General features: G+C 32.5%; 1 protein-coding gene across 1 annotated transcript; it reads right to left on the reverse strand.

The window, feature by feature from the left end:
- Positions 1 to 1,276: 1,276 nt before the first annotated feature.
- On the reverse strand, positions 1,277 to 6,364 carry LOC133781785 (uncharacterized). Its single transcript, XM_062220864.1, has 12 exons — positions 6,019 to 6,364; positions 5,541 to 5,650; positions 5,076 to 5,142; positions 4,832 to 4,979; positions 4,593 to 4,730; positions 3,439 to 3,578; positions 3,014 to 3,061; positions 2,498 to 2,608; positions 2,216 to 2,397; positions 2,005 to 2,126; positions 1,844 to 1,920; positions 1,277 to 1,756 (listed from the first exon to the last, which is right to left on the reverse strand). Exons 1-12 carry the CDS (start codon positions 6,181 to 6,183, stop codon positions 1,646 to 1,648), a joined length of 1,419 nt encoding a protein of 472 aa, XP_062076848.1. The 5' UTR covers positions 6,184 to 6,364; the 3' UTR covers positions 1,277 to 1,645.
- Positions 6,365 to 19,600: the final 13,236 nt, after the last annotated feature.

Consider the following 19,600-nt stretch of genomic DNA (forward strand, 5'->3'; position numbering starts at 1 on the left):
TGTTTAAATCAAATCAAGATTTTTTAGGCACAAAGATTGGAAATTATATGACTAAGGATTTAGTGGGATGGGGTTTATTGAGTTTGAGGATTGGATTGGGTTATATATAGTGGAAGATCTCATGGGTTGGAGGATGTTTGGTTGGGAAAGAAAGACATAGAAAACTATGAGTTTTGTGGATGTTAGGTCAACTTTCTTACTTAACCTTCTATAATTTGAAATAATGACACATTTTGTTTAGCTGAAATCATCTACTCGTAAAGTACTATAAAATCAAAACTAAATGTAGAGTTTAGAAGTGGAATTATTGTCTGTGTTTGGTTATCTATATATATATTTAATTATTATTTTACAGATACCACATAATTCTTAATTATTGAATTTTTTTTGCCACTTTTATGACAAACCATAAATATAAAAATAGAAAGTTTTTCTTAGCTTTTTTACGGTTCTTTATCTTTCTTTTTTTTTTTTAATTTTTTTATGGTTTTACGGTTCTTTAATTTTTATGGTTTTTTAAAAAAAAATTTATATATGTATGTATAATAGATTGTGGAAGACATTTTTGAATGTAGTTTTTTTAAGAACCGTAAAAAAGTAATATATAGGGAGCTACTTTTAACTCATCTACTTTTTTGACCATATAGGTACATTCTTTTTCTATTTTCGGCACTAGGATAGATATAATTCCCAAAAACTTTATATGATGGTGTACATTGTAGTTATATAGAACATCTTACAAATTTTCAAGAAATTCTGAATAAATTATGGTACAAAAAACAAGGTTCAAACAGTTTGTTGCATTCGTGCTTATTTTTTTGTATACGATTGTAAAAATCAACTGTTTTGGCACGATAAATTATTCGAAATTTTTGAAAATTTACATAGTATCTTAAATAATTACAATATACACTGTCATATAAAAAAAATTATCGAGGTATAGAAAACACAAACAAACTGACTGCACCACCAGTTATATAAAGTCATTTTTTGAAGAAAAAAAATCTCTTAAATATATAATAACAATAAGCACAAAAAATACTTACTGATCAGTGATATCTATTTTTAACAAAAATGATACCAATCACTTAAAAAAAGAGTTAGTATAAATGCATAATTGAAAATGGAAAGTGGCACTCAATATCTAATATATACCAGATTATGCAGTAATTGGAAACGATTAATTTGTAGAGCAAAATGACAGGGAAAAAGTGCAAGTAGAACCACAAACCCACGTCTTCTTCAAATGTAAAATACAAGAATTAAACCAAAGATATAATGAGTTACGTAATATTTATTTATATTTATCCTCAAATTTTACAAAATTATAACATCACTGAAAAGAATGAAATGGAAAAATAATGTAAACATATTCGATTCAAAAAATGAGTAGGTAACTAACTGTGATTGATTTTTAAAAAAAATAAAAATAAAAAATCTGTAGAGTCTGTGACTGGTACAACAATCAATTATAATACAATACTTGGTGTGACACATTTGGTAAAAATGGTTCAATGGTTTCCACTCTCCAAAAAAGAATGGCAAATTGAAGTCTTTCTTGAGACTCCACACCACACCAAACCACTCCAGTTCAGAGTTTTGTGATCTGTCATTAATGGCTTGTAGTTGGTATATATTTTTGGTCTTAACTCGTTTTTGATCTCTTCCACACAATAACTGTGCCGTAAAAATCTGACGAAGCCAATAAGTTTGCTCCATGATTCCAGGCAACATCCATAACCGGAAACCTATGACCCTGCAAGTTCCATATGTTTTGGTCAGTTGACAATTTAAACTGAACTAAGATGAGATATTGAAACCTTTTAAGCCAACAAGACTGCACCTGTAGCTTGTTTACACATGTGTGCTTCGGCCGAGTTAGATCGTAGAAGTATACATTCGAATCCTCACTTCCCGCCACTGAGTAATACAAGAAAATCACAATGTCAGTTTTCTATATCGATGCATGACGGTTCACTTGAAATTGGAAGGTGCATAACAGACCGATATATTCTCCTTTCTCGGGGGAAAGTAGAGGGCAGAAGGAAGCCCGGATGCTGTGTATTCGCGGGGTTAATTTGAGAGAGCAGCGAAGAGTCAAATAGCCTCGAACTTCTAGAGCAATACTACAAGGGGGAAAAAAGAAAGGCCGAAGGTCATTAATCGGTGTTCAAAAGAAAGAGCAAAACTGACAATTCATGTTATGTTGACAGACCTGAAGAAAGATAAATTTCCATCTTGAGTACATGTCAACAACACTGGGCTACGAGCCATCAGAGAGAAACTCCGGTATTGCACAGTTGTGACTGCAGATTTTTTCCTGCTACTGTCTCGATAGCGATGAGAACGGGATAATGCTCCTGTGTGAGAATTCATACTTACAGAGTATATACACCCCTGCAAAAGTACCCCGAGAGACTAAACTGTCAACAAAGGCAAATGCTAAATTTTCAGATGGTAAGATAACAGGGAAATATATATATATACATGGACTCACCAGTGAATCACCACAAAAAATGAGCTGACCAGTGTGATCATGATCCATAGAGGTAACTCCACTGTCAAATACTGCTTTATTTATAATCCTTCCAGTACTGAAATTGAACACCTGATATATTAACACAAATTGCTGTCAAACAAATCCACTAAATTCCACTTGTCTAGGACATCACTGAGAAGATATATCAAAAGTAAATTGATATATTGGTTATGTTTATGAACCATTGTAGATGTGGAGCATTAGATGTACAGAGAAACATCCTATTGACATCAAAATATACACATGTCGATTTTTAAAAAAAAAATCCAGCTTTTAACTTTTGGCATATTTGCCAAAACTATCTAGGACTGGTTAGAGAGAGTAACTTTATTAACTCCAATCTTCAATATATCTATGTTTAAATGCAATATTATATCTTTCGAAAAGAAACACTTGCAAAATACAAGAAAATGTCTGAACTCAAGGATAGAACACTTCATAAGCCAAGCATTAGAAATAGAATGCAGTCATTACCGTAATTTCTTTGTTTGCATTGCCAACTGAAAGGAAGTTGTTATTTACCTGCATCAAAATTGAAAAGAAAAGGAAACGTTTATGGCATTTTAATTCATTGAAAGACAGAGATCCAAAAAAAAAAAGCTTTGGCTAATGAAAACGACTTAAATATATGGTATACCATTCCATTATATAAAGAGGGGACGCATAATGAGATCTTATAGGAAAACAAAAGGACTCTTGATGAGATTTCTTATGAAAACAAACTCAAATTTTACCATGAGAGTTTATTTGAACTTAACTACCAAAACTTGGAAAAAGGATCCGGCTTGCATTGCGTGGATGAATCACAAGAAATTTAAACCCATACATTACAAATATGACAACCTAACCTAATAGTAAAAAAAATCTTAAAGTTCAAAACGGTAATTATCTATACTTACAGGGTGAAAGCGAATGCACAATTGTGAAGAAACTCCATATATTACTCTAATACAAAGACCTTGTGATATCTCCCATACTCTCACAGTCTTATCCAATGATGATGATGCAATATACTGATTGTTCGATGAGAAATCGAAATCTGAAGAATGAACAAAAATTTTAAAAGAAAGCTCAACCCTGAATGACGGAATTCAGTGTCTCTGAAGTTTGTCCTAATTTTAAATATTTAACCATAAAAACTGATGCCCTCCAATATAAGACCCACATATATATTCTTCAAGAAATCAATAATCAAATAAATAAAGAAAAAAAAATATAGTGATAGTCATAAAAAGGAGAAGAAAGACAAGATACATTGGCTGCACATCAGGTGAAAACATATGAACCAACAACACATTTGTTCCTTTTTAATCAGGGACATTAACATCAACCATAAATTCTCCATTCTTATATAACCATTAAAACCTGTAGGGATTAGATAAAATGGCTTGGTATGTGTATGTTACCTTCTGAGAAGAAATCAACAGTAAGGGCTTTATTTGGAGCTTAAATTTAATATGATGATCCTTTTCACTGAACTAGAATAAGAAGGAAGAACTCAGTACTAGATTCTATTGGGCGCATGCAAATGACTAGCTAGAGATTATCTACAAACAAGAGGTCAGTTTTCCTTCATTGTGCTGCTTTAAAGTCTTACTTCTCTTAGTAGCTGAATTCATCATTTTAACTAGAAGTTGAGACTTGAAATGTACTATTTTCATTTCTAATCCGCCCTAATCAAAACACCACTTTCAACAAAATAGCTTCATCAACAACAAGAAAATAATTATATCCTCAGGGCCACACTACTGTGTCAACAGACAAAAGCATTTACAAAGAAAGAGACAAAAAGAACCATTTTGGCAGCAGTAATTGTTACTTGGAAGAAGAAGAAGAAAAAAAAACGCCCAAACCCAGGTAAAATGTGCCATCCATTTATTCAGGTGTGTAAGCCTAGTTTGCATTTGAACCTCATTTATCAGTGTAAAAATCAAAAATTAAAAAAAAATACAATTCCCTTAATAATGAAAAGCTATTGGTGCCAATAGGCATTCGCAGATATACTATCCTTTGACACAGATGAGACAAAAGAAGCAATACCAGGTAATCCAACCTGTAACATCTTTTGAATGGCCTTTCAAATGCTTGATAACTGAAGGGGGGTCAGAGACAGTGCATACTGCCAATGTTCCATCCGATGATCCATATGCAAGTAGATCAGAATTCATGTGACCAAACTTCAACACCGTAACTGCAATAGAACTAATCAGGTTTCTTCATTTTAGAAAAGCATTACCTCTCACTTGTATACTACAGAGATGGCCAATGTTGGTACTTCAATGAAAAACTTACCGGAGGACTGGCTTTGATCAAAGACACAGTGCATTCCCACGAACGAGTATGGAGGTTCAACACCTCGAAATCGTGGGCGATCGCTATCACTCGCAGTTGAGCTAAAACTGTTTCTGTGACTTGAAGCTGGTTTGCCACTTTGCATGTCCTGTATATACCCATAATCATGAACTTAATGGGCTGTTTATTATTGATGCTCTTCTACCCAATTTAAATACACATTGCATAAAAGAAGTTTCCATACCCTTACAGAACTCCAGCTCTCCGCTTCAAACAACATGGATAGTGGACTTGGAGGTATCCATCGCCCACTGATGCATCAACAAGAAAATTACTCCAACATCAGAATTGCATGGAAACATGATTTAAGATGTCACTCACAAATTAAGTAGTCCCATTGAGATATATGCACTAATCAATATTATCCTTTCAAGCTCAATTCCTTGCAAGATTGAGCAATAAAGATAAGCATGATACAAGACACCAAATGCACACTTTAAACCTCACACTAATTGACAGATTTTTTTTTTTTGGTGTATGTGTGTAAGTTCAAATCAAATGCAGGAACATTTTTTCAAGTTCACATTTACACGAAATCAAATAAGTTCTCAAAACACTACAAATCCAGTCAACCAATCCCACTATCAAACTGTAAACAGCCGATGATAATAATCAAAGTAGTCATACTCTAAAGTAAATTTTTAGCAACCTGTTTCCGGGTGTACTATTGAGGCTTGGTTGTTGCATACTTTCCCAATTCCTTGGCCTGCGAATGTAATTGCGGTAAGCCACATAACCTTTTCCATTGCATCTCCAATCCTTCACCACAAAGCAGTATAAAAAAGTCACTACATAAATCATGAATGAAAAATGAAAACACAAAATGGAAGAATAAGCAAGCTCATAAATAAATCTACTGCTCAAATAATTCAAATAATAATAATAAAAATAAGGCCTGTTAATTTCCAAAAGATTTGTTAGTTTCGCCCCGAAATTTGAAAACACACAAAAGACTTAAAACTTCACAAAATTATTAAAACCTAAATTGATCGAATCCATCTCAAATTTCATCCAAATTTCTTGTTTTGAAATCATGAATGAGACCAAGTCATTTACAATTCATTGGAAAACTTCAGATCACATTGAACTTTCATCAATTTGAAACGAGGCTGGAAGATGAAGCTTACTCTACGGCGAAGAACACCAGACTCGGCCTTACGATGGAGAAGGAAACGGCGGATGCCAATGTAGTTAAGATCGGCATCGGAACTTGCAGGCTGAAGCAAGCAGCTAAACAATTCGGGATGTACATTCTCCTTCTCCACTTCTACCGGACCACTCAGTTCCGCCATTATCAAAAGCTTAAGCAGCGAATGAATCCACCCATTCGGAGATCAGAGCATTCCCTGAAACACAGTTGAATCAATCGTTGAATTTTGACGAATATGGCGTGGACCTCAATAGTGTGAGGGCGTATTTGGCTGGCGAGAAAATCGTTAAAGAAACTTGTAAATGTCTTCTTTTTATGTTGTAATATGAATTGTTAAGAAATGAGAGTTTTGGTTTTATCATACGAATAAAAAAGTAAACGGTACCCTTTGATGAGTTTTGGTCAACATTTTTTCTATAATACCCAAATTACCCTCTTTTTAATAATTAATTAATTTTTTTTATATATTTCAATGAATTAATTAGTCCTAATTATTTTTAAAATAAAAATGAATTAAAACTATATTTTATTTAATAAAAAACAAATTAGTAAATAGATTCGTCTTCAATTTCTCACCCACTTAAAACCCAAAATAAAATCAAAATGCGATCGACCCAGCGGAGGTGAACTAGACGACGACAACACCTTGTGCCTTCGACGCAGAAGGAGGTGACCCAATTGGCTTTGGCTTCGACATATGATTAGTGGTTTGATTTTAACGGTGAAAATAAATTAAGTTTAATTAATATTTTTATGAAATTAATATTATTTATTTTATAAATGAAAATATTTTATTATAATTTAATTTATTATTATTTTGTAGGAATTAAAGTTGCATTTTGGTAAAAAAAGAAAAAAAAAAGAAGAAATAAATAAATAAAATTGAAGAAATGAAAAAAAATTGGCATTTTTGCAACATAAAGTCCAAATAATTGGCCCAAAAGACCCCAAGCCCAATCCACCTCTTCTCTACTTCCACCTGTAGCGCCAAGTGGCACTTCTCCCACGTGCCACATGTCCCAGCCATGTGTCCAACGTTGCTTCAGCCTCCTTCAGCGTAGCCCTCCAAGCCCCCAACGCCAATGACATCTTCCAACGGGCCTAGCTTCCCTCCAAGCCCAACAAGCAGCATCAACTCCTTTCCTAGCTACTCAACAAGTCCAACACCCCAAACGAAGGCCCAACTCACAGCAAGCCCATCCGAAGCACCTCCAGCCCATCTGCTTTCTCCTCTCCCAGCCATTGCCACGTGGCACCTCCCCATTGGCTGGGAATGGGTCAAAACACACATCTGCCACCAGCCACCATCAACTCATATTTTGTGGGTATTGTGGCTTGTAAAATTATCATTTTGAGCTTTAAAGCTCATTTTTTTTGGTGAAAAAAAGACATATTGATCATATACCAAAATAACTAGGTTAATATTTATAATAAGATTTGATTTTTTAAAATCATATTTTATTATTAATATTTCAGATTTATTTTGTAAACACCAAATTGTTGTTTAATTTCTTTTTAGTCATTTTCTCACTCTATAAATAGAGACTCTTCTTTCATATTTACCATGTAATTTTTAGGTAGCAAAACTTTACAAAATTGTAGTCTCATTTCTCATATTTTCTCTCTAGAATTTCATGAGAATGTCTAGCATAATAGGCTAACATTCTTAGGAATGTTAGGATGGTCCTATATGCACTATGACTTTTTTTGATATTTTTTATTCACTTTGTGCTTAAAATTTATATATTTGAGTGATTTATTTTCTTTCATCTTGTTATCTATATTTATGTTTATTAATAGTATATAGATTTTGTCAAGCACTTTCTATGTATTATCAAATTAGTGAAAATAATATAAATAATATCTTTATCATTTTCTCCATCTCATTCATATATATTTACTTTTGCTAAATCTATATAGAATTAGTCATGCTCTTTCTATGTATTTTATAAATAGTAAAAATAATATTTGTGTTAGGTTTTATGTCCAATCTTTTATTGCATTATTGTCAATGGTATAATGTCATTTTTAGATTTCTCATAAGATTTATCTCATCTTTCCATGGTAAAGAATAATAATCACTTGAATAAATTTTTGTAAAACATATTTGTGCTTCAATGTTAAATCTTCGAAATGAATAGTTGAGATGTGAACTTCTCATTTGTGTAATTTTTGTGAATCAAAGATCCAAATAAATAAGTATGCATATTGGTGACTCTTGATTATTCCTACTTGTTATCTATTGTTACATCATACTTTAATCTATATTTATTTCTAATCTTTAAATCTCAAAAATAACAAAAATATCACTTGTTCTATTTTCTTCATATTATTTATCTCTAACATTTATTTATTGATTAACTTTATTCATTTGCCTCATTGTGGACTCGACCGCCCGATCTATACTACAACAACCGCTAAGTGGAAGTCACGTTTGGGCGTTAAACAACATCGTATGACAAAGAATAAGCTCAACCTTGGAAACATCGTGCAACTTCAACCTAGACGGCGAGTGCCACGAGGACGAACGAAGGAGGAAGAGCTCGATGTCGAAGGTGGCGCACAACTTCGATCCAGAAAAGGAGAGGGGGCAGCTCGATAGAGGGGAAATGTACAGTTCAACGGGAAAAAAGAAAAAAAAATATATTTATTTTAACAAGTTTTGTGTTTATTAAAAAATATGTTGATAATTTTAATTAATTAATTTATAATTTTAAAAATAATTAGGATCAATCAATTCATTTAAATATATATAAAAATAATAATTTATCAAAAAGAGAGTAATTTGGGTATTATAGAAAAATTATTGACCAAAATACAACTATTTTTTACTTTCAATAAATTACAAGGTAACAAATAAGTATCTTTAAGCATACAATTTTGAAACTCATTATTAAGAATAGAGTAAATTGTGGTTAAAATATATAATATTTTCAAAATATTGTACTTTTATACTCTTTTTTGTATACCCAATATTTTTAAAATGTTGCACTTTTATTCGTATTTTTTATTATAATTTTGAGAAAAAATAGGAAAGTGAAATAAAATTTTAGGTTTTTAATTATTTTTAAAATTTTAAATTATTCTCACTTTCTTATTGTTTTTCAAAAAAAAAAAAAAAAAACATCATTTAAGATTTTAAAATTAATCAAAATAATTAAAACTTATATTTTTCTTTTACTTTATCTAAAAAAACTTATATTTTAAACTGATGGAAAAATATAAGTTTTATTTTTTATTAATTTTAATTTAAAATAGTTATTTTGAGAAAAAATAAGAAAGGGAAAATAATTTAAAATTTAAAATATAATTACAAATATATTGTTTTCCTTCACTTTCTTATTATTTCTCAAAGTAATAAAAAAATATATATGTATAAAAGTGCAACATTTAAAAAACATTAGGTGTATTTATCGCAAAAAAAAAAGTTTGAGTATAAAAATACAATATTTTAAAGACATTGAGTATATTTATCGCTAAAAAAAATTAGATTTAAAAGTACAACATTTTGAAAATATTGAGTATTTTAGCCACAATTTACTATTAAGAATATAGTTACTAGAGAATTGCCCAAGTTATGCAGGGCATAATTTAATTACCTACTGTTGACGGTGAAAACTCATCAACAAAATTAGGTCGGAAAACTCAAAGGTAAGTATGGAGATATTTAGATAAGAACTTAGAATAAACTTAAGGAAAGATAAACACAGATCAACAATGGAGTAAGCCTTTGTGTATTGCTTAATAGCCTGAGTGTACAATGAATTTTCCAACCCCTTATTCTGAGGGGTCAAGGTCTATTTATAGCTAGGCTATAATGGCCCTTTATACATGGTGGTCCCTCATGACAGAATAGTACATGAGTACACTGTCAGGGTAGTAGCACAGGTGGTAGTGGTGTCGGCTCCAGTACATGGTCAGAGTATGTGGGAGCACCTCTAATTTAGTACTCGATTGTGCCTCCACTACTTGCCTAGTACGAGTTTCAGAGACTGGCTGGTGAGGACCACAACAGGTACCTTACTCGTACGACCACTACTTGTCTGGCGTGGGCCTTATGTCCGTACTCTAGTTCCTCTTGGTTTGTAAGTGTGCTCCGTACCTCTTCTGACTTTGCATCAAATCGATGTGAGGCTTTCCCTGTCCTTACTTTAACGCGTGTTAAAGAGAGGTGCTCCGTTGGTGGCACTTATCTCAGGGAGAGAGATAAGGCCTCTTCAATGAGGCCTGCTATGTATGCGATAAGACTTGACGCCCATGCGTGAGTCGACGGTCTCACTTTGCGAGACTAATGCCCCGCGGTCCCCATGCGCGAGGGGCCACAAGACCATCGGGGCCGAGCGAGGTTGCCTAGCTGCGCGAGGCCCTTCTCATGGCACGGACCTGGATGTGCGAGGTAAGGCAGGGTCACTTGGGGGTCGCGAGAAGCAGGCCTAGGCGAGGCGTGGGACACCTCCCATGTGCGAGGCGTCTTCTTGATGCGAGGCCCATGGTGCGGGACACCTCGTAGGCGTGGCTGGATGCGCGAGGCGAGGCTAGGTGCTTGGGGGCCGCGAGATGCAGGCCTAGGGGAGGCGTGCCCCGCTGCGCGAGGCCCTTCCCGCGGCAGTGACCCAAATGTGCGAGGGGGGCCGCGAGACCTTCGACATGGCTGGATGTGCGAGGCAAGGCCAGGTGCTTAGGGGCCGTGAGGCAAGGTAGGCCTCGCTATGCGAATCATTGACTTCGGCTGGGCATGGCTGAGGCTGTTGGATTAGCTTATACAAGATCTTTATTTATTTTCATGTATATCTAATATTAAACAAATTAATACGAGATAGCCTAAAACATGTTTCTAAAATTGAATTCAAAGAGAAACAAATAATAGAATACTTACCGTATACGCAGCGGAATTAAGAGTCCTTCCTTCAATTTCTCTAACTCTTGTATCCTTTCTGTCGCAGAGTATTATCAAGAAACTGAACCGATCTTCTATTTTCTTCACAATCTTCCAATGTATCCTTAGAACCACCTAGACTAGTGTGGGAAATTCTCAACACATGAGATAGATATAGAGAGAAGAAGAGAAAATAACAAAGTGGCTTAGAAAATGACTTGTGTTTAGAGATAATATAAAACTATCAGAAAATCTGACTTATGACTTATCAAACTTCTGTTTTGACTTCTCTCTAAGCACTCATTTTATAGACTCTATTATCCCATTTCCTGTTGTGGGCCCAGGGCGATGGTCCAGGCCCATGGTCTGGGCGTTCAGATATGGGCCCAGCCCAAGCCCGCTTGGTACAGGAGTAACCAAGGGCTACGGCCCAAGCGTGATTCTGGACCCAGATGGCGTCCGGGATGGTGATCCAGGACAGACGTCTAGGAGACGTATGGACAGTTGGGATTACAGTTGAAGTATACTTAGAACGATCCCGGAGCCTGTTAAACGGTCCGGGCCTATGGTAAACGAAGAGGGACAGAGGTAAACGAACCCGGATCAGGTCCTCCCGGTTTGGCAAGGAAAGGCATCCGTGACCTGTTGTGTCCAAAAGAGGGTGTTTTAATATTTAAACTCGCAAGTGCACGAATCGTTTCGGAATATAATGTTCATGTAAGTACGAGGTCGAACCCATGGGAGTTGACTAACATCAAAAGAAACTATTTCAAACAAAGCAAGAATATTCTAACCTAGTTCCAAATATTTGATGAGATTTTGTTTTAGAAAAATAAAAGAAAAGTAATAAAAAGATTTAAGATTAAATAGAAAAATGGTTTTCAAATGAGATATATAAATAAGATTATTAATATATTAGAATCCACAAAATGCAAGTTCAATAATATTTATAAGTATATTGATTCCCAAGTTTAGATATAGTTGAAATAAATCACACTATATATTTTTTCAAAATATATTTTCTATTCAAGCACAAGTTACTCTTTCAAAAATGTAGGATTTTTCTCCACTTATATAAGATATAATTTCTAAGCATTAGTTGTGTTACAACCTAATGAAACTACAAAAAATCAAAGAGATTATGTTTAGGCAAAATATGATACTTATGCTCTAAGAATTAGATGTGAACAATTTAATGAAAAACATTTAATCAAAGAATATCATATTTTTTCATAATGAAGAACTAAGTGTAATATGCTTTAACAATCAACACTAGATGAAAAATGCATATCTTTGATAGAAAAATCCATAAACAATATTGTACAAATGAGAAATCAACATACAACAAAAAATACTATCTACTTACATTTTGCTTTATCATCATCTTAATAACCTTTGAAAAAGATTAGAAGCTCATGACTAGATAAAAATTACAAAATAACATACTTGACATGCTCTTCAAAAAGATGAAAATGGTAGAGAGAAAATAGTGAAAAGAGAGAAAAAAATGTGTAGAAGATGTTGAAAAGATGAAAAAGAAGAGCTGCCCAAATGGTCTTACAATACTCTATTTATAGGCAAAATATGGAGATTAAATTAATCAAATTAAAATAAATAAATTGATTAATTTAATTGTGTTGGGAAGTGGTAGGATAAATAGAGTAAGTGTAAGAGTATTGGAAAATGAAATGTTTGGTTGGGTAAAAGATTAGTGAAAAGTTAGGGTAAAAAAATAAATTAGGAATGTTTATTTAGGTAAGAAAAATAGGAAAAAGTGAATTGATATTTGAGTGAAAGGAAAAAATATTGGGAAGAAAAATGTGATTTTTTGCTCTTTTTGGTGGCTGTTTGGTGCTGAAGGAGTGCTGGGCCGTGGACTGCTTTGTGGTGCAGCTGGACATTCATCAGGCGGTTGGGCTTGTGGGAAGGCTAGCAGCTGGAAGGTAAGAATGGGCCTGGGCATATGTGATCAGGAGGCGTGAGGCATGATGGATATGAAGAGGGTCTCTTTATCTTGCTTCTTCTTGGAGGCGACAGCTGGCGAGGCAAGGAGATGTTGCTATATGCTAGAGCAAATGGCTGAAATTGCTTGGCTTGTGAAGGGCTGGTAGCACTTGATTTGTGCAGCTGATGGATGGGCCTGGGCTGAATTGCTGATGGAAGAGGCTGAGATGGGCGTGGGCTGGTGGAGGCAGCTGAAGTGCTTTTGAAAAATGCCACCTTCTCTATATATTTTTACCTTTAATTCTTGTCTTCTATTCTTTTTTCCAAACATCAAAATACCACAAATTCCCTAACAAAATAAACATAAGATAAATCATAATAAAATATTTTCACTATAAAATAAATCAAATTAATTCTTTGAAAATATTAATTATAACTTAATTTATATTTAACATTTAAGCTCAATAATACAACATTTTTTTACCACTAACTTAACAATAATAATTCAAATAATTACTACAACATTTCACAACAAAATAACTATAAAAACACACAAAAATCTATAAAATTAAATTAACCCTAATAAATTCAAAATTACTTAAAAACTTAATAAATCAATTAAAAACTCAAGAATTAAGCAACAATTAGCACATAAAAAGTGGTAAAATAACTCTATTTTGTAGAGTTATCACACTCCCAAACTTAATATTTTGCTAGTCCTCGAGCAAAAGAAAAATTAAAAACACACATTTTTTATTTTTTTATTTGGTGATATCAAAAATGTCATCCAAGATTGTACATTGAAAATAATTTATAAAAAATATGAATCAAAATTAACCTTATGTAATTAATTCCATAGTCAATCTTGCTTTGAAGATATATTTTAAATTAGAAGTCTAAAACTATTTATCAAGTTATTATATGAATTTTGGAAAAATTGTTGTAATAAACTATTTATTTCACATATTATGATGAATAATTTTTTTTCTTTCAAAATTTCATTTTTTAAAGCAAAATTGACCCAAGAATTAAACACAAAGCTTAAAAAAAATTCATATATTTTTTTAAACTAAAATCAAACTCAATCAAGGGTATTATCAAAGGAAAAACGGATATCACCAAAAAGTTTTTTTTTTCGTTTTTTTTTTTTTATAGAAAATAGAGTATAAAAGCACAAAACTATATAAATATAAATTACTAGAAAGATAATATTAAGCATATATAAATATTTTTAAAAAAAAATTTTTTTGTTATAATTAATATATAAAATAGATACTCTACTATCTAATTTTTTTGTTTTTTTTTAAAAAAAAATTCTACCATTTTCAAACACATGAAAGAAGTAACCATATAAACTCACTACCCCCAAACTTAATTTATGCATTGTCCTCAATGTATCAAAATACAAATATAAATTGAAGCGTGAAAGAGTTTAGAGTTTAGAATGGTCGTACCTCATCATGGAGCATTGTCAAGAGTGCAACAAAAAAGAAACAAAAATCAAAACAAGAAGTTAACCTAAAACATAAATAAAACACACAACAAAAGTGAAATATAAAATGAAACATAAAAATATGGGTTGTCTCCCACAAAGCGCTTTAGTTTATAGTCTTTAGCTCGACTAATTTTTTTTTTCTTTTAACCTACACCCAATCGATGGTGTAAAATTTCATTAATAATGACTTTGATGCAAATGCCATAAATAATAATTGATAACATCACACCTATAAGAAAATTAGAAATATGCAATTTTAATGGAATATCAATAAAATAAGAAAATTGCATATATATATTAGACTCCTTTTCATTTTGAGTAAATATACAAATTTGTTCAATTATGGGCTCTTGAAATATAATTATATCTTTTTCATTTTCCTTATGAGCCTCGAAAATTATCTCATCCAACTCTTTGGTTTTATTAGGGGGTTGGATGCATATTACAAGTTTTTCAACAACTTCATTCTCCTTTTTATTTTCAATTTGACTATTTGGATTAGGAATGGGTTGGTTGGGATAAACTTGTTTTTCCGACTCTATAACAGTTGCAAGTTGTCCTACTATTGTCTCAATTTTTGAGATTGACTGAGATTGGGCTAGTAAGATTTGGTAGGTTGATTGCATAAATTGTTGTAGGTTATCCTCTAAAGATGGGCTCGTTTCTTGTTCAATGGGATATGATAGGTCGGGTTGGGCATGACTTTGATTATGCATGTTGAATTCATGCCCTATTAGAGACTGGGTATGACTCCATGAAAAATTTGGATTATAGGTGGGGGCAAATGGGATATCAAGGGATTCACCATAATCATGCATATCATTAGTTTCTCCATAATTTAAATTTGATTGCTCATAATAGTTGTACTCAGAATTCCAACTATAATTAAAATGATCCATATGGTAAACTAAATGACAAACTAATTTTTTTTTTTTAAATGACAATTAAGGTAAAAATAAAAATAAAATAAAATTAAGAGAACAATGTTAAGATATTAAACAATTACATGATAATATGATTAAAAAAAAAACAAAGAAAAATAAGATAAAATTAAGTAAGTTTATCAATAATTAGACAATAGTAGGGAGGCATAGCATGCCATCAACCATAACAAAATTAAGGTAAAAAATTAGGAGGCACAAGTGCCATCAACTAAATGATCAACAAAAAATAAAATTAGGAGGCACTAATGCCATCAACCAACACTAATAATAATAATTATAATAATAATAAAACTTAGGAGGCACTAGTGCCATCAACAAAGATAATAAGAAAAATAAATAAAAGCTAGGATGCACTAATGCCATCAACTAGAGGAGATAGATTGTTCAAGTATGTATGAGGCAAAAAATGCACTCAACTATCAAGTATTTAGGAGGCACAAATGCACTCAACTAATAAGTAAGTAGGAGGCATTAAATGCCATCAACTACCAAGATATATATATATAATATAATATATAACAATATAAATAAATATATGTATACTTTTTTTTTTTCGATTTTTACTCTTTTTTTTCGATTTTTTTTTAGATATATATATATTTTACTTTTCTTTTTTTTAAAGATGATAGTGCAAATAAAAATAAAATAACTAGTAAAAGAATGTTACTTACCTTGTAGAAAGATCGTTTCTTTCTTGCAACTCCCCGGCAACAGCACCAAAAACTTGTTGATCCCAAAAGAGGGTGTTTTAATATTTAAACTCGCAAGTACACGATTCGTTTCGGAATATAATGTTCATGTAAGTACGAGGTCGAACCCATGAGAGTTGACTAACATCAAAAGAAACTATTTCAAACAAAACAATAATATTCTAACCTAGTTCCAAATATTTGATGAGATTTTGTTTTAGAAAAATAAAAGACAAGTAACAAAAATATTAATGATAAAAATGGTTTTCAAATGAGATATGTAAAATAAGATTATTAAGATTTTAGAATCCACAAAATGCAAGTTCAATAGTATTTATAAGTATATTGATTCCAAAGTTTTGATATAGTTGAAATAAATCACACTATATATTTTTTTCAAAATATATTTTCTATTCAAGCACAAGTTACTCTTTCAAAAATGTAGGATTTTTCTTCACTTATATAAAATATAATTTCTAAGCATTAGTTGTGTTACAATCTAATGAAACTACAAAAAATCAAAGAGATTATGTTTAGGCAAAATATGATACTTATGCTCTAAGAATTAGATGTGAACAATTTAATGAAAAACATTTAATCAAAGAATATCATATTTTTGCATAATGAAGAACTAAGTGTAATATGCTTTAACACTCAATAATAGATGAAAAATGCATATCTTTGATAGAAAAATCCATAAACAATGTTACACAAATGGGAAATCAACATACAATAAAAAAATACTATCTAGTTACATTTTGCTTCATCATCATCTTAATAACCTTTGAAAAAGATTAGAAGCTCATAACTAGATAAAAATTATAAAATAACATACTTGACATGCTCTTCAAAAGATGAAAAATGGTAGAGAGAAACTAGTGAAAAGAAGAAAAATATGAAGTGTAAAAGAAGTTGAAAAGATGAAGAAGAAGAGCTCCCCAAATGGTCTTACAAGGCTCTATTTATAGGCAAAATATGGAGATTAAATTAATCAAATTAAAATAAATAAATTGATTAATTTAATTGTGTTGGGAAGTGGTAGGATAAATAGAGTAAGTGTAAGAGTATTGGAAAAATGAAATGTTTGGTTGGGTAAAAGATTAGTGAAAAGCTAGGGTAAAAAAATAAATTAGGAATGTTTATTTAGATAAGAAAAATAGAGAAGAGTGAATTGATATTTGAGTGAAAAATATTGGGAATAAAAATGGGAGTTTTGGCCTTTTGGTGGTGGCTGTGGCAGTTGGGTTGTCTTGGCATGGGACATTATGCGAATTGGGCCAGGCGTGGCTTTTGGGCATGGGCCTTCTTTGCTGAAGGAAGGAAATGCATCACAAAATGATGCACGGCTGGAAGAGCATCAGGAGAAGGCAGATGAGGACAGCTGGCGCTGGTGTGCATATGTGATGCTTGTCCGTACGGCTGGCAGGTGGTTGTGAGCTTTGGAGTGATTCGACTGATGCATTTATGCTTGCTTCAGGAAGAGGCAAATGGGAGACGTGACCTGGAGGCAGCTGGCGTGGCTGAAGGAGTTGGGGGGGGGGGGGGGGGGGGGGGGGCAGGCTGGGCCGAATTGGAGCTTGGGCCTAAAGCTTTTCAGAAATACCAAAATATCCTCATTTCTTTCAGCTTTAACTCTTGAAAATGCCACATTTCTTCTTTATTTTTCTTTCTCCTCAAGAGCAAATAAAATACAACCACTTCCCTATAAAACAAACATAAATTAAATTAAAATCAAATATTTTCAATAATAAATTATACAATAAAAGTTTCATGAAAATATTAATTAAAACTTAATTTACCTAACATTTAAGCTCAACATTGCATCTTTTTATTCCTAACTTAACAATATAAATTTCAAATAATTAAACTACAACATATTACAACAAAATGACTATAAAAACACACAAAAATATACAAAATTAAAATAAACCTAATAAATTCAAAATTACTTAAAAACTTAATAAATCAATTAAAAACTCAAGAATTAAGCAACAATTAGCACATAAAAAGTGGTAAAATAACTCTATTTTGTAGAGTTATCATGACCCTGAAGCCGCCCCACGACGCGTGGGGGTTGTCCCCACTTTTCACCTGCGGAAAAGGCCACATCGAGATTGCACGCCGCTGTTTCAGACCTGCGCTGCCAAGTACTCTGACTGGCTTTGACCCTTGAATCTGCCTCGTAACTCGAAGTGCCCAGACCAAAAGCACCATTTTGTCGGGCGAAATATAGTTCTTGGGCCGCCCTATTGGGCCTTAATTATTCTTGAACCTGTGTATTTTTATCTTTTGTATTGGGCTTCCGCTAGAGAAGCCAAGAGTATCCACATCTTTAATGGGCCCGGGTCATACCCGGCCCAGGTCCAGTGTTCCTATGAGCCTATAAATACAGGCAATAGAGCACTGGAAAAAAGATCTCTCTTCGACTTGTATACAGTCACTCTGTCAAAACATAGAGAGAAACTCCATTGTAAAAGATTTTCTAAGCTCTAATACAACTGACTCGTGGACTAAGGCTTATTAACGTCCCAACCACGTAAAAATCCTGTGTCAATCTTCTAAATTCCATGTCATTAGTCTTAGCTAATATTCATTAATGTAGTTTCCGAAAATCTCAGTAAACAGACTCAATTAGGCCATTTAATTTAATTAAAAATCAATAAAATGACAACCATTTTGAAGCCCTAGGTTGAAATTATCATGGGCTATAGGTCCGTGAAATTTCTCATTCGATTATAAGCCCATTGGACTTAAAATCAAGGCCTGTATTATTTTCTATTGATTTAATTAATTAAATAATTATTTAAATCTTTTATCAAATTAATTATTTATAATTTGAACCTTGATTTAAATTTATTTATTAATTTAGATACCAATTTATCTTAATTAATAAATCTGCCATAATTTCTCTTTTCTTCTCAAAATTACACAACTCTGTGAAACTATCCAAAATTGACCTAGTCAACTTTGATAATTCTAATTGATGATTAAATCAATTAATTGAGACTATCTAGATGATTTTATCCAAGGTACAATGGGGACCATGGGCCTATGAAATCAAGCTCCAATAAGTTATCATAAATCTAACAAATAAATTTACTAACTTATTAATTCCTCGTGACTCCACTATAAACTTGGAATTGAACTATTGAATTCATAAAACGCTCTATAACAAATATAGATACGCTGTTAATTATCCATTGTTACAACCATAATTGTCACTCAATCCTCTATAGACGGTCTACAATGAGATAGGACTAAAATACTGTTTTACCCCTCATTGTATTTTATCCATAAAACACTTAATTCCTTGTAAATGATATTTCAGTAAACTAATTTAATTACTGAAATGAGATCTCTATCATTTAACACCTTGAACCAAACTAAAAGGAAACCATCGTTTCACTTCTTCATCAGAAGCTATAGATGTTCATATATATGATTAACACTCCCACTCAATTATACTACCGAGTTCCCAAGATGTAAGTATGGGCTAGTCCGTAGGGTAAGCTGGTAACGAACAAGTCAAAGAACTCAAATAATACAATCAGTTAGAATACTAACCACTCAGAATTGAGATTGAATTGATCTATGGTCAACTATATGATATG

The sequence above is a fragment of the Humulus lupulus genome, chromosome 6 (genome assembly GCF_963169125.1).
Source record: "Humulus lupulus chromosome 6, drHumLupu1.1, whole genome shotgun sequence".
NCBI classification, from domain to species: Eukaryota; Viridiplantae; Streptophyta; class Magnoliopsida; order Rosales; family Cannabaceae; genus Humulus; species Humulus lupulus.

Coding starts and splice junctions, on each gene's coding strand:
- LOC133781785 (XM_062220864.1), bottom strand. CDS start 6,183: ATGGCGGAACTGAGTGGTCCGGTAGAAGTGGAGAAGGAGAATGTACAT. Junction 4,980..5,075: donor AGAGCTGGAGTTCTGTAAGG/GTATGGAAACTT, acceptor GGGTATATACAG/GACATGCAAAGTGGCAAACC. Junction 2,609..3,013: donor ATGCAAACAAAGAAATTACG/GTAATGACTGCA, acceptor TTAATATATCAG/GTGTTCAATTTCAGTACTGG.